This window comes from Zingiber officinale, chromosome 6B (genome assembly GCF_018446385.1).
Source record: "Zingiber officinale cultivar Zhangliang chromosome 6B, Zo_v1.1, whole genome shotgun sequence".
Classification (NCBI taxonomy): domain Eukaryota; kingdom Viridiplantae; phylum Streptophyta; class Magnoliopsida; order Zingiberales; family Zingiberaceae; genus Zingiber; species Zingiber officinale.
In genome coordinates this window covers 83,570,750-83,583,813 of record NC_055996.1, presented here as the reverse complement: position 1 = coordinate 83,583,813, position 13,064 = coordinate 83,570,750, and the positions used below count along the sequence as shown (strand labels likewise).

The 13,064-nt window shown below is 40.4% G+C and overlaps 1 protein-coding gene across 1 annotated transcript; it reads right to left on the bottom strand.

The window, feature by feature from the left end:
- Nucleotides 1-7,716: 7,716 nt before the first annotated feature.
- LOC121992903 (putative kinase-like protein TMKL1) lies at nt 7,717-10,244 on the bottom strand. The gene is made up of 2 exons (XM_042547530.1): nt 9,620-10,244; nt 7,717-9,288 (listed from the first exon to the last, which is right to left on the bottom strand). Exons 1-2 carry the CDS (start codon nt 10,110-10,112, stop codon nt 8,687-8,689), a joined length of 1,095 nt encoding a protein of 364 aa, XP_042403464.1. The 5' UTR covers nt 10,113-10,244; the 3' UTR covers nt 7,717-8,686.
- Between the last annotated feature and the right edge of the window lie 2,820 nt (nt 10,245-13,064).

The following is a 13,064-nucleotide window of genomic DNA, read 5'->3' as shown; positions in this document are numbered from 1 at the left end:
AATCAAGAAAGCATCAACACAACAAAAGGACGGTTCGATACTATAACTACAACGAGGAAGGGCACATCAAGGATGACTGCCCAAAATTAAATAAAAGGAATAAGGAGAAGTCTCAAAGATCGACGTCCTCTAAACGCAAGAGTCTGAAGGCTACATGGGATGAATTATCATCCTCCGAATCTGAAGTCGAAGCCTTCTCGGGACTAGCACTAATGGCCAACAATCAATTGGAAGAATAAACCAGCTCAGAGATGAGCATAGATGAAGGGGGAGGATCATCAGAAGAAGAAAGCTACGATGAATGGGGAGCATCAGAGATAGAGGTAAGTAAGGTATGTTCTCTAACACCCAAGCAATCCTTCCAGTTCATTGAAGTGCTTACTAAAGATTTAGTTTATAAGTTAGAAAAGGAAAATAATATGTTAAAATTAAATTTAGCAAATGCATGTCATCTAGAAATGTATGATAATCTAAAACTAGAGAATGAAACATTAAAAATTGAAATTGATAAATTGAAAAATAATCATACATGCTTAAATAAATTTTAAAAATTAAAACTTAGAATTTATTATAAATTAAATTGGTATATTAAACATCACCAAGGACAACATAGAAAAAATCTCAGAAATTATATACTCCCTAAGTTTTTGATTAATCCAGTAGGAATGAACATATACTGGATTCCAAAATCTTTTCTAGACTAAGTTTTTTTAAGTTAGCACTTTTAGCAAGAAAAATTAAATATTTTATTTATTTATGAGGATTTGTCTAAGAAAGTGATTGTTGCTCCAATAACCAAGAAGGCATAATGTCTCACCACTGCCTAGCAGCCAAAATATTGAAATAAAATGTTTAATTAACTTACTGATAAAGCATGAAAATAGAAATTGTATAATGCTTTAACAAGTTTTATTAAACAATATTGTTGGAAATTTCTCAAAAATATTGTTTAAATTGCCTAAAAGTTAGAATTAACTTTGAAAATTCCTATCCCATTTTTGCTGTGATCAAAGGGGGAGAGATAGGAACAAGTTTAGGGGGAGTTAAAAAAAAATTTCAAGTTATTTTTAAAAGTTTGATAGACAAATGCATTCTATACTTAGTATTGTAATTTATTTTTAATTGCAAACTTTATGCTTGAAATGTTAATTTTGTAATTTCTTTAAATTACTTGTTTGGTTTACCCTAACTTGAACTTGGGTTGATGCACATCAAAAAGGGGGAGATTGTTGAACCCCATGGTTATTTTGATATTATCAACCAAGTTAGGTTAGGTCCTGTTTGATTTTAATCCCTGTATCTAAGTGTGTAGGAGCTTAGGAGCGCAAGAAGTCGAGCAGAAGATGCAGCTAGCGAGAAGGACAACACGGAAAGGGAGTCGACGGGCTCGGTGCATCCGAATGACAAAAGAGCTACGGAAGAGTACTCCGGTGGACGAAAATAACATGCACGATGTTCGAGGGATGAGAAGCCGGGATGGAAGCCTGCTCGAGGAGAATGCCAGAAATTGGATTTGGGTGAGCCCTATTTCGGTTGGCCGCAATCATCCAAGTAATCGGAACTTCGGAAACTGAAAAGAAGAAGAAAGAAGCTTGGAAAGATAACTGGAGGCGCCCTCAATAGTCGTTGGAGGCGCCTCCAACATCAAGTTGATGAAGGCGCCCTCAATGGCATTGAGGGCGCCCTCAACAACCTTGGAGGCGCCCTCAATGCCCTTGGAGGCGCCTCCAACTGAGTCAACATGACCGTTTCGAATATGGATAAAGTTTTATCTAATGTCTTGGCTGGAGGCGTCCTTAACCCCTTTAGAGGCGCCCTCAAGACTCGAGATAGAGTTTCCAAGAGCTATATAAAGGCTCATGGACGTAGGAATTAATGAATCAACTCTATAATCAATTCCTAGCGACTCTTGAGCTCTCTAAGTGTGTAAAAGGTTTCTCCGCCTTCAGAGAAGGAGACTTTTAGTGCGCCGTTCAACCGCCTTGGATTAACAACCTTTTTGGTTGTAACCAAATCAATTGTTGAGTTCCTTTTCCTTCTTTTCTATTATTTTTTATTTTATTGTTGCTAATTTTTTAGTTGAAAGTACGAGGAGGGTAGTTATCATTTTGCAGGCAATTCACCCCTCCCCTCTTGCCGGTCCCGCTGCACCAACACTAATGAACGGCCATCCGGATGATTCCTACAGGAGCCTTGATGTACTTCTTGGAGGATGCACTCTATGTCTTCTAATCCAACGCACTTAAGTAGGGGGCTAGAAAAGGCTCTCTTGTAGAGTTGATCCCCGATCAATGTAAATCGTCCGACCTTTTTCTTCAGTGGACAATTTGCCTCCTGATCAGACGGTATCACACTCAATCAGAGAAATTTGATGAGTGACATCCTCCAGTCTCTTGGGAAGGAGAGACCTTCCATCCGATCAATGTGCACTACCCATAAAACTTGCTTGATCGGGCATTCAATCATGATCGGCGTTAATGAGCTAGCCAATTTGGCTAAGTCGTCTACCGAATGATTGTCTGATCGCGACGTCTTTTGTATAGTGACTTCTTGAAAACTTGCCCTCAGATTTTTGAAGGCTTCTGCGTAGAGCTTGAGTCGGGAGCTGTTTATTTTGAATGCCCCTGACAACTGCTGAGCGGCTAGCTGAGAATCCAAGTGGAAGAGGACCTTTGTGGCCCTGACGTACCGCGCTGCCTACAAGCTGACGATTAATGCTTCATGTTCGGCTTCATTATTGGTGGCCCGGTATTTTAGCCAAACGGAGAGCTGTAATCGATCTTTCCTTGGTGAGATCAATAGTATGCTCCCTTGCCAAGTGAAAGAGTCGCCCATATATATTCTCCAGGTTGCTTCTAGTTCTGCGTTCTGGACTTCTGTGACGAAATCAACTAAGGCTTGTGCTTTGATCGTCGTTCGGGGTTGATATTGAATATCAAACTCACTTAATTCGGTTGTCCATTTGATTAACCACCCGGACATCTCTGGATTGAGGAGGACCTTTCCCATGGTACTATTGGTCATGCCGATGATCGAGTGAGCAAGAAAGTAAGGGCAGAGTCTCCGAGTTGCAAGCACCAGAGAGTAAGCTAACTTTTCTAGAGCAGTGTAGCGAGATTCAGCATCTTTTAATATATGGCTTAAAAAAATACACAGACTGCTATTCATGGTCGTTCTACTTGACTAATGTCGAGCCGACCGCATGCTCAGTGGATGACAGATAGATCTAGAGAGACTCTCCGACTCTTGGCTTAGCTAGCACAGGCAAAGAGTTAAGATACTCCTTGAGCTCTTCCAAAGTCGGGTCACACTCTGCATCCCATTGAAATCTCGTAGCTCGGCATAGTACTTTGAAGAATGGCAGACTTTGATCAGACGTCTTAGAGATGAACCTTGAAAGTGCGGTGATTCATACGGTTAGCTGTTGTACCTCCTTCAAATTGCAAGGTGGAGGCGTGTCTTGCAAGATCTTCACCTTACTTGGATTTTCCTCGATCCCCCACTCAGTCACGAAATACCCGAGAAAATGACCGCTCCTCATGCCGAACAGGCACTTGCTGGGGTTCAGCTTCATTCCATAGGTTCTTAAAGTTTGGAACGTTTCCTCAACGTCCATACAGAGGTCGGCCGCTTAGAGGGATTTTATTAGTATGTCATCGACATAGACCTCCGTATTTCGGTCGATCTGCCTACGGAACACTTTATTCATTAGCCTTTGGTAGGTTGCTCCGGTATTCTTCAGTCCGAACAGCATGATGTTGTAGCAATAAGTTCCATCGGTCGTGATGAAACTGGCCTTCTCTTGATCTTCTCGAGCCAGCGGCACTTGGTGGTAGCCCTAGTATGCATCGAGCATGTATATTAATTCGCAATCGGTTGTGGAGTCCACCATTTGGTCTATTCGAGGCAATAGATAGAAGTCCTTTGGGCATGTCTTATTTAAGTCACGGAAGTCGATGCAGACCAGCTATTTATTGCCTGGCTTGGAGGCCAGTACCACATTAGCGAGCCAACATGATAATTGGAATTCTCGTATATGGCCTGCCTCTAGTAATTTCTCTATCTCCACCCGGATGATTAAATTCTGCTCTGGGTTGAAGTCTCTCTTCTTCTGTTTAACCGACCAAGAGTCCGATCGGACATGTAGCTCATGTTGAGCCACGTTCGAAAAAATGCAAGACAATTCGTGCGTCAACCAGGCGAACATGTCATAGTTTAGTCTGAGGCAGGTGACCAACTCTGTTTTCTTCTCGCTTTCTAGATCGACGGCGATAAAGATCGTCGATTCCGATCAGTTTGGATGGATCAGGACCTCCTCCTTTTCATCGTAGACCAGAGCAGGAGGCTTCTCCATGACACCGCTCACCTCTAAGCGAGGTGTCTTCCGAGCGGTTCGTGCTTCTGTTTTGACCATCCCGATGTAGCAACGTCGAGTGGCCAACTGATCGCCTCTGACCTCGCCCACCTTGTCCCCCACCGGGAACTTGATTTTCTAGTAGAAAGTGGATACCACCGCTCGGAACTCATTCAGCATCGATCGGCCCAGAATGACGTTGTAGGCTAACGACACATCCACCACGATGAATTGGTCGTCCGTGTCCTCTTCAACAGCTCTTCCCCTAGCGAAATGGCCAGGCGCAGTTGGTCGATCGACAATACTTCGTTGTCGGTGAACATGTAAAGTGGAGTCATCATGGGCAGTAAATCACCCCGGTTGATTTGCAACTAATCAAATGTTTTCTTAAAGATGATGTTCACCGAGCTTCCTGTGTTGACAAATGTACGGTGAATAACATAATTAGCTATTACCGCTAGGATAATCAGGGTGTTATCATGGGGGATCTCTATCCTCTCTAAATCCTTTAGACCGAAGCTGATCACAGGTCTCTCGCCCTTCCCCTTGCTACAGCTGACTGCATGAGTGTCAAGTCGTTGCGCGTTCAACTTTCTCGGTCGGTTGGAATCACCGTCAATCGGCCCCCCGACGATCATTCTTATTTCACCCCAGGAGGCGTTGCTCCTATTTTCTTCCTCTCGAGCTGAGTGTCGTCTCCGTTCGGCCTGCTCTTGAACAGGACTTGGACTGTTCTGTTGTTGAGATTGATGGCAGCGTGGTTCGACCGCTATCTTTTCGTCTTCTCTTCTCCCAACTGATCGGAGCCTATATCTTCGATCGGGCGACGATGATTGACGATACTACCTTCTTGGGGCCGGCCTGCTAGCCAGGTAGCAGTCCCGTGTATTATGAGTCACCGACTGATGGAATGAGCAAAATATCGGTGTTTATATTTTGCTCCTAGAGGCTTTTGGCCGTTCGGCCCCAAGGTGTTGCACGGCATGTGTCCTAGGCTCGTGTTGTGGTTGAGTTCCTCCTGATCGAGGCCCTTTAGGAGGTTGATGGCTCCTCGGTTGACACCACTCGGATGCCGCCACTGGTTTGGCGGGTGCCTCATTTTTCCTGACCGCCTGGGCTTCTTCTACATTGATGTATTCATTGGCCACTTTTTTATAGATGGCCAAAGTCCTTTGGCGGCTTCCAAATGAGTGATCGGAAAATTCTCCTTCAATGAATCCCTGAGTGAAAGTGTTTACCAATATATCCGATGAGACCGTCGGGATGTCCATCACCACCTGATTGAAGCGTTGGATATATGCCCTTAAGGCCTTTCGCGACCCCTTACTTCAGTGAGAATAAATTCACGCTCATCTTCTGGTGGTGGCGACTGCTAGCAAAGTGATGTAGGAAGGCCGCTCGGAGGTCTTCGAAGCTATGGATCAAGCCGCTCGACAAACGTTTGAACCAGCATTTTGCCGATCCAGATAACATGGTAATGAAGACTCAACATTTTACCGCATCGTGTATTGGTGCAGCTTGGCTCCATTGTCAAACTTGACTAGGTGGTCGTCAGGGTCGATCGTCCCATTATATTCCCTAATCGTCAATGGGGTGTAGTACTTCAGCAGAGGGTCATTTAGAATCCCCTCTGAAAACTGTTGGTTGTCTTGTTCGGGCGAGTCGCCCTCCCTGGGTTTTCTCTTTCTTGTGTTTCGAACGGGTGCCTCATTAGAGGATGATCTCCGATCTATATCAGCCTGACCCCTCTCTTCTGCCGGGGTTCGAAACGACGCTCGATGTAGGGGGGTCGGCGCATGAGGTTCTTCCCCATAGGTGTCGATCGGCCTCTTTCCATTCGGGTCCTGAATGGAAAGATGTTCCGTTCGGTCTTCTCACTCAGCTCGGCGACCTTCCGCGGAAGCTGCAGGCTCCTGTACTTGCCATTTGGCCAGCGCCTATTGTTACTGTTGCTCCAATATTTTCGTCACTTGAGCCTGTATTAATGCGTCGAGATCATCTCGTGTCAACGTCACTGTTGTGAGTCATCCAGTGTCTTCCATCTTCTTCTCGAATGCAGGCTACGTTCCCACAGACAACGCCAAAATGATCCTGTCCAAAGGCGCGAAGCTGGAAAGCCGGGAAGGTGGCAGTTCCGCTGACGAAATGAAGACCTCGCTCTCTGCAAAACAAAACCAAAACCAGGGAAGGGGTCTCTGGCGTTAGCCCTCTAACGCTCAAGGTAAACAGGAGAGGAAAAAAGTGAGCACTAAGGATAAAGATTTTTCTTATCTTTCTTCATACCTGTCGTGCCCTTTTTATACCTTTTTTGGTGACCCTCCATCTTCTCCTGTTTAATGATATTGATTACCGACAGAGGATATCTTTGTCTTGACTTCTTCTCATTTAATGATAGATGGAGTGTTCTATTTAGTTTTCTCTTTCCTTTATTAATTATCCATCTTTTCCTTTTTTATCATTTCATTGTTTCATTAAGTGTATAATGCCAACTCCATTCTTCGAGCCAGACGGGTGACCTGCTCGGCTCGGGCTCCCGACCTACGTAGCTTGTTCTCCTGCCGACCGGACTAACTATACTTCTTTACTCAAATAGTCGATTGGACAAGGGTCTCTCCGATCGGCCAATGATCCGCTCCATTTTTCAAGCCAGACGGGTGGCCCGCTCGGCTCGAGCTCCCAGTCCGCATAGCTTGTTCTCCTACCAACCAGACTAACTATACTTGTTTACTCAGATGGTCGATTCGACAAGGGTCTCTCCGATTGGTCAATGATCCGCTTCCTTGGTGTTGACCGTCTTGATTTTGACGTATACCGTGATAATTGACTCGTGTCAGATAGACTCTTCCTTACCACCGCATCAGTACGATTCTTTACCGCCGCATCAGTACGATTCTGATAACTATGGATTATTTAACAGCTTGGTCACCAGTTTTTCAATTCCTTGGTGGTTACTGAAATGTTATCATTTTCCATTGTAAAATTTAAATAATTTTAATTTTGTCGCTACAAACGGTAGCTAATATTCTTCTTTTTCTTCTTCTTCTGTGTTTTAATGGGACTTTCTTCTTCTGTGTTTTAATGGGACTGCAGCTTCATGAAGAAGCATGGTTCAGATTTTCATGGTCATCTTGATCGCAGTTGTGATATATGCCTCCTTTTTACAGTATCATGCTTCATGAACTAATGAGTTGTTATCATCTCTTTTTCTTCTTATTCGGCAGGAGAGGATTCCAACTCTATCAAATCACATTTACTGATTCAAACATTTTTGAAGGAGTGAGTGAAGTCGTGGTGAAATAAACATTAACTTCCTGAGGATTTTCAACAGACTAAAATTTAGACAGTTTAGGGACAAAAATCTGTGTTGCAAAATAATATTCTCAAGTAAATTAATGTAAAAGAACTAAATTTCCAACCACCAACATTCTCCAGCTGAATTATCTTAATTTGCCACGACTTTTCATGCAGTAAATTTACTGTAACCTATTTGATATCTGCTGGTGTGCCACAGGGTTCTGATGTTCAAGGCCTGCCAATTGGAATGCGTTGTTAGATCAACTTGAATAGGTGATTGGGAATAGTGACAAGCAGTTCTGATGATATACAGAGTGACTGTTGCAGTGTACATGATTGCTTCACGTGAGCTGATGAATGAAGTGGAGTTGATGGTTCAGACCACTCAATGATGCATTCTCATGTGTGGCCCATTCAAATCTGTATCGAGTAACAGGGAATCTCTGCAACGCTCCTGCTTTTTCCTCGTAGCATGCAGTAAGACAATGATGCAACACTTCAAAAAGCAGAAACTAGAGACAAAAGCTGAATCCTTGAATTATGTTCTTCTTTCTAATCAAATAAGCAGAATTCTCGAGTGCCTTCTGTGTAGTTGTCCCTACTCCCTAGCAACTAAAGAAATGATTCTTTGTTGCAGCAGCCACTGAGAAGGTTTTATTGACCAATCAATGCAGCCTCCGGTGTAATGTTATTGCACTCTGTTGTCATCTGCAAGTATACAGCTCGTCGTGTCCTGCAAAATGAGCCCACGGTTCTAATTCTTGCATTTAAAGAGCAGTAGGCTCTGGGTCCGACTTTCACTGTAAAATTTCAGATACATGTTTAGAACTCAGTTTGCAAATCTTATAGGCCATACTGGTATCTCTGGCGGTGCACTGGAGAGCGGAGACCACGTCCCGAGATACAAGTGACACAGACCTGTCACTGTTTCAATCAATAAAGGATTTTGTCATTTCTTCCTGGCTCTATGAACAAGTCTACTGTTTGAAGCAATCAAAGATCTTGCCTTTTCTTCATGGCAACAATAAGAGTGCATTGCTATTTTGACGATCGGTCACCAATGTCTTCGAGCCGAGCGATGACGAACTTGATTTCTGGTCTTCCAGAAGGCTGGGAGGAGCAACAAGCCATTGCCAATTGGAACAACATCAAGACACCTTGTTCATTGGTGGAGTTTTGATCAATGCTATGGTTAAGCAGGTCAGGGTTGAAAACATCTGAGATTCTGTGCTCGAGAGCTAAATTTAGCAGGGAACTGGGCAAATGAAAATCCTTGGAGTGCAAGAATTTGCTGTTGTTGACAGGATCCTTCTGAGTGAGCATCTCCAGGAGGATCACTCCGAAGCTATAGATGTCGGTTTCTTTGCTGACATCTCTCACCTTGACCAGCTCGGGGGCTTTGTATCCCTGAGCTGCAGAGGCTTCGAGCATCTCCTGCGCCGCTGAGGGATTCAAGATGAGGTGCAAGCCGAAATCCGAGAGGCGAGGCAGGTAATCGACATCAATCAAAATGTTGTTGCTCTTGAGGTTACCGTGCACAATAGGCTTCTCCAGTCCCGTGTGGAGATGATCCAATCCCTTGGCAATGCCGATAGATATCCTGTAAATGATATCCCATCGGTGTGCTTCTGCAACACCAGCTGTAGATTATACAATTCAGTTAGTCCTTGGAACAGATTGATTATCGTGATCGATCGATCGATCAGTGTTTCTTTCACGATTGATTTTTTTTTTTTTTTGGCTAAAAAAGAATTTTATTGATCACAATTCTGTTCCTCGTATTTATCAGGGAAAACAAACAGATCGTAAACGACAACACGAAATGAGACAATTTAGAAGGACAATTTGGATAGTAAAATTTGAACTGACGAAATAGCAGACAAAAAGAGGAAATTTAGACGGTTAAAATTGCTATCTTCTATTGTCAACACCAGATTCCCCTTTAATCTGGAAAAAACACGACAAACTCACCTCTCAAGAGCTGCTTCAGAGACCCAGCGGCGTAGAAGGGATGGACCAAGAGCTTCTCTCCTCGCGGCCCGACGTACATCGCCCGCAGCGGAACCACGTTAGGGTGCCGGATCGCCCCCAGCGCCCGGACCGCCGGAAGCACTTCCTCGGTCCGCGCCAAGCAGGCAGGCCGAACAAAGCGAAGCAGCACCACCGCGCCAGTCTGCTCGATGCTGGCCCTGTACAGCGTCCCGTAGCCCGATTTCGCCACAACCTCCCCCGGCGCGTCCAAGATGTCGTGCACCGTCAAGCTCTCACCCCCGGCGAACTTCATGAGGTCCTCCGGCTCCAAATCTCCCGCCGGAGTGCCGATCTCACCGCCGATCTCCGAGGATTCGCTTTTGCTCCGGAAAATCATTCTTTTACAGAGGAGGAAACACAATGCAACCAAAATGAGCGGAACGAAGGAGCAGAGAAAACCTAAGAGGAGCTTGATCTTGAAGTTTTTCTCCATGTCAGGCGTTCGAAACCCGATCTAGCAACCAGAAGCTAAGGAATTCAGCATTTTTGGTGAAATTTGAAGGGAAATGTGGGAGGTCGATCGGGATCGGTTTGGGGATCGAGGAGGTTGGAGGAAGTTTAAAAGGAGACAGAGAACAGAAGTGAGATGATGGTTAGGGAGCAGTGCCAGGACGGAATCTCCAACGAGTAACGTGGCTAGTAATGAGTGGTGGGTTGACGTGAGTCGTGTTGCCTGGTTGTTCTGCCGTGTAAAATAGGTCAGCGGGCGGGATGATGACAAGTGAAAATTAAGGGTGTCTTTTGTTTTTTTTAAAAAAAAAATTATTTGTTTAACAAATATAAAAAAGACACTCTTTTTATAAAAATTGTGCCAGAGCTATATTTATTTATTTATTTTATTTATTTATTTATTATAAAAGTAAGTCTCATTCCAGCTCTATACACTTCATTTTTTTAAAAAAAAATTATCTTATGTGTTTTACGCTATTATAGTAGCTATAGATTCTAACTTAGACAATAGTCACTGCATTATAAACATTTTAACTATCATTAATATAAAAAATTATAATATAATAACCATTATAGCATAAACATTTAGATTTTGATAAAATATATTACAATAATTTTTTTTCTTCGAATACTGATCAATATTATATTATAATAGTACTTTGATTCTAATCAACACTGTATTCTAACAACTATAGTTTGTAATTCTTCGGCATGAATTTCATCATTTCTATGGATCCCAACACATGCACTTGTCAATTTGAACTTTTGTTAAACTCCCTCTCAATGGTGTGAGATAGTTATTAAAGAGTCATTAACGTGATGATACCACATTTTTATAGTTCATAACTCTTACAATATGAAAGTTTCATATATGGTGAGCATTGTTTAATATTAGTCAATTAGAAAATATCATGTTATAGAAGTTGCAAAGTTATAGTTGTTATGAGAACTGTAATTGTTACAATTATATAATAGCTACATAATTGTAAATGTTATAATTACGTAATAGTTATGATCTCTTAGTTGCTATAAAAACGTAAAAATAAGAGCCATAGCACAGCCCTGTTTAAGTTTTATCTTATGTTTTTAATAATTTAGATATTCTATTTTAATCCACATATTAAATATCTACCTCCAAAATATTCATTCTATTTAAATTTAATTCTTAATTAATAATAAAATATTTATATTAAAAAAAATAAAAAATATTTCTATCTTAATTTGTTATTTTAATTCTTTTATAATACTAATCAAATATTATTATAATCATTTTCAATTTAAACTATATAATATTTAATCAAGATTATTTTAATCTGAATCTAAACTACTCTAATATTTATCGAATAACTGTAGAATTAATTAAAGCTAATAAAAATATTCAACTTAATTAAAAATATTATAATTATTATATAGTTTATTAAAACTATTACAACATAGAATTTCATATTATAATTGATAAATTATTATTATAATATTGAACTAATTAGGTGTGGAAACATTATTTAGGAAAAAAATATTTTTTTACATATTTTTTCTAACAAAAGAGTATTTAATCTCCTCTTTATTAGATTTTATGCATGAAAAATGAGAAAGAGCTCTTTGACATTGAAAGTTTTATTTTTTAAAATAAATTATAGTGCTAAACTAAGTGGAACACTTGTTTTGAATTAAGACTTTTATAATAACTTTTTTAAAAAAATTCTTTTATTTTTTTTAGCAATTTAATATTCAATTCTTTAAAACAACAAGTACTAAAGTAGTTAGTGGCGGAGCTAAGAATTATAAATGAACTAACAAATCCTAAAGATATCCATCCTATTTTTTACCATGGCATACTTGGAGAGGCAAAAACAATTAGATTATCTAATTATAGTCAAATTAAATAATGCAACTTGTTAGGCCACTCTCATAATTATTAGCCACTACTCCGTCCCCAAACATTCATGAGCATCACTAAGTTTATTTTCCTACGTATCATCTTTTTTTGGGTCAATTCATCTACACACCCTTATTTGAATTAGAGCCAAATTTCCCCCATCTACTTTTTCAACTCATAATTAAACGTGCATCACGAGTAGAAGTGGGCTACACGTTGCTTGTCGCATTGAAATAATAGCAGCAATAATGGCAATTTAATTCCTTAATTGTGGCAAATTTTACTATGTGCTCACATAAGTTTAATATTTTTCCCCAAATGGCATGCTCATAATCTAGTTTGTTCGTTGCATTAATTAAATATATTATTATTTTTATACATCTATAATAATTAATTTTTTTAAAAAATAATACTTCATAGTCAATGTTATAACTTAATGTACTAAAATTTTATTTTATATAAATTTATAAAAAAATAAACAATTATTCCCATTAGTCAAACTATTTTTTAAATTTTCTTAAAAAAACATTCTCCTTTCATTCACACCACTTTGGTATAACTTGTGGTTGGCTATAGACATTAATTAATTAATAAATAAATAAATATAATATCATTAAGTTTTGGAAGGCCCAACTACATTATTTAATGGGCTCGTAGACAGTAACGTGGGCCAAAGTGTGGTCCGACTTGATTGGGCTTCGAATTGGATGACTTTCTTCTAATTTAAGTATAGTTTTAGATAAATGCATTAAATGCCTATTAGTCTGACTTAAATAACATTGAGTGGACTACTAATATTTCCTCATATTTCTTAATTTCTCCATACGTAATCGATTAATATTTCTACTATCAAGGCAGGGGACACAATGCCCCACTTGTCCTGATTATCATTAACTAGTTCTAGTTGTGCCCCCACATTCTTTAGAGAACAAGGGATTGCAAAGTACACATTATTAAAGGTGCATGTGTAAGTGATTCCAATCATATGTACTCTGTGTTTTTTTAAAATAATTAATTAAATTAACGATCAAAATCATTGATTAGCTCGAGGACTAATTA

Bases quoted from the DNA above. Each gene is read 5' to 3' on its own strand.
- LOC121992903 (XM_042547530.1), bottom strand. From the start codon at position 10,112: ATGGAGAAAAACTTCAAGATCAAGCTCCTCTTAGGTTTTCTCTGCTCC. The intron at 9,289-9,619 runs GTGAGTTTGTCG...TATAATCTACAG, and splicing joins TCTGAAGCAGCTCTTGAGAG to CTGGTGTTGCAGAAGCACAC.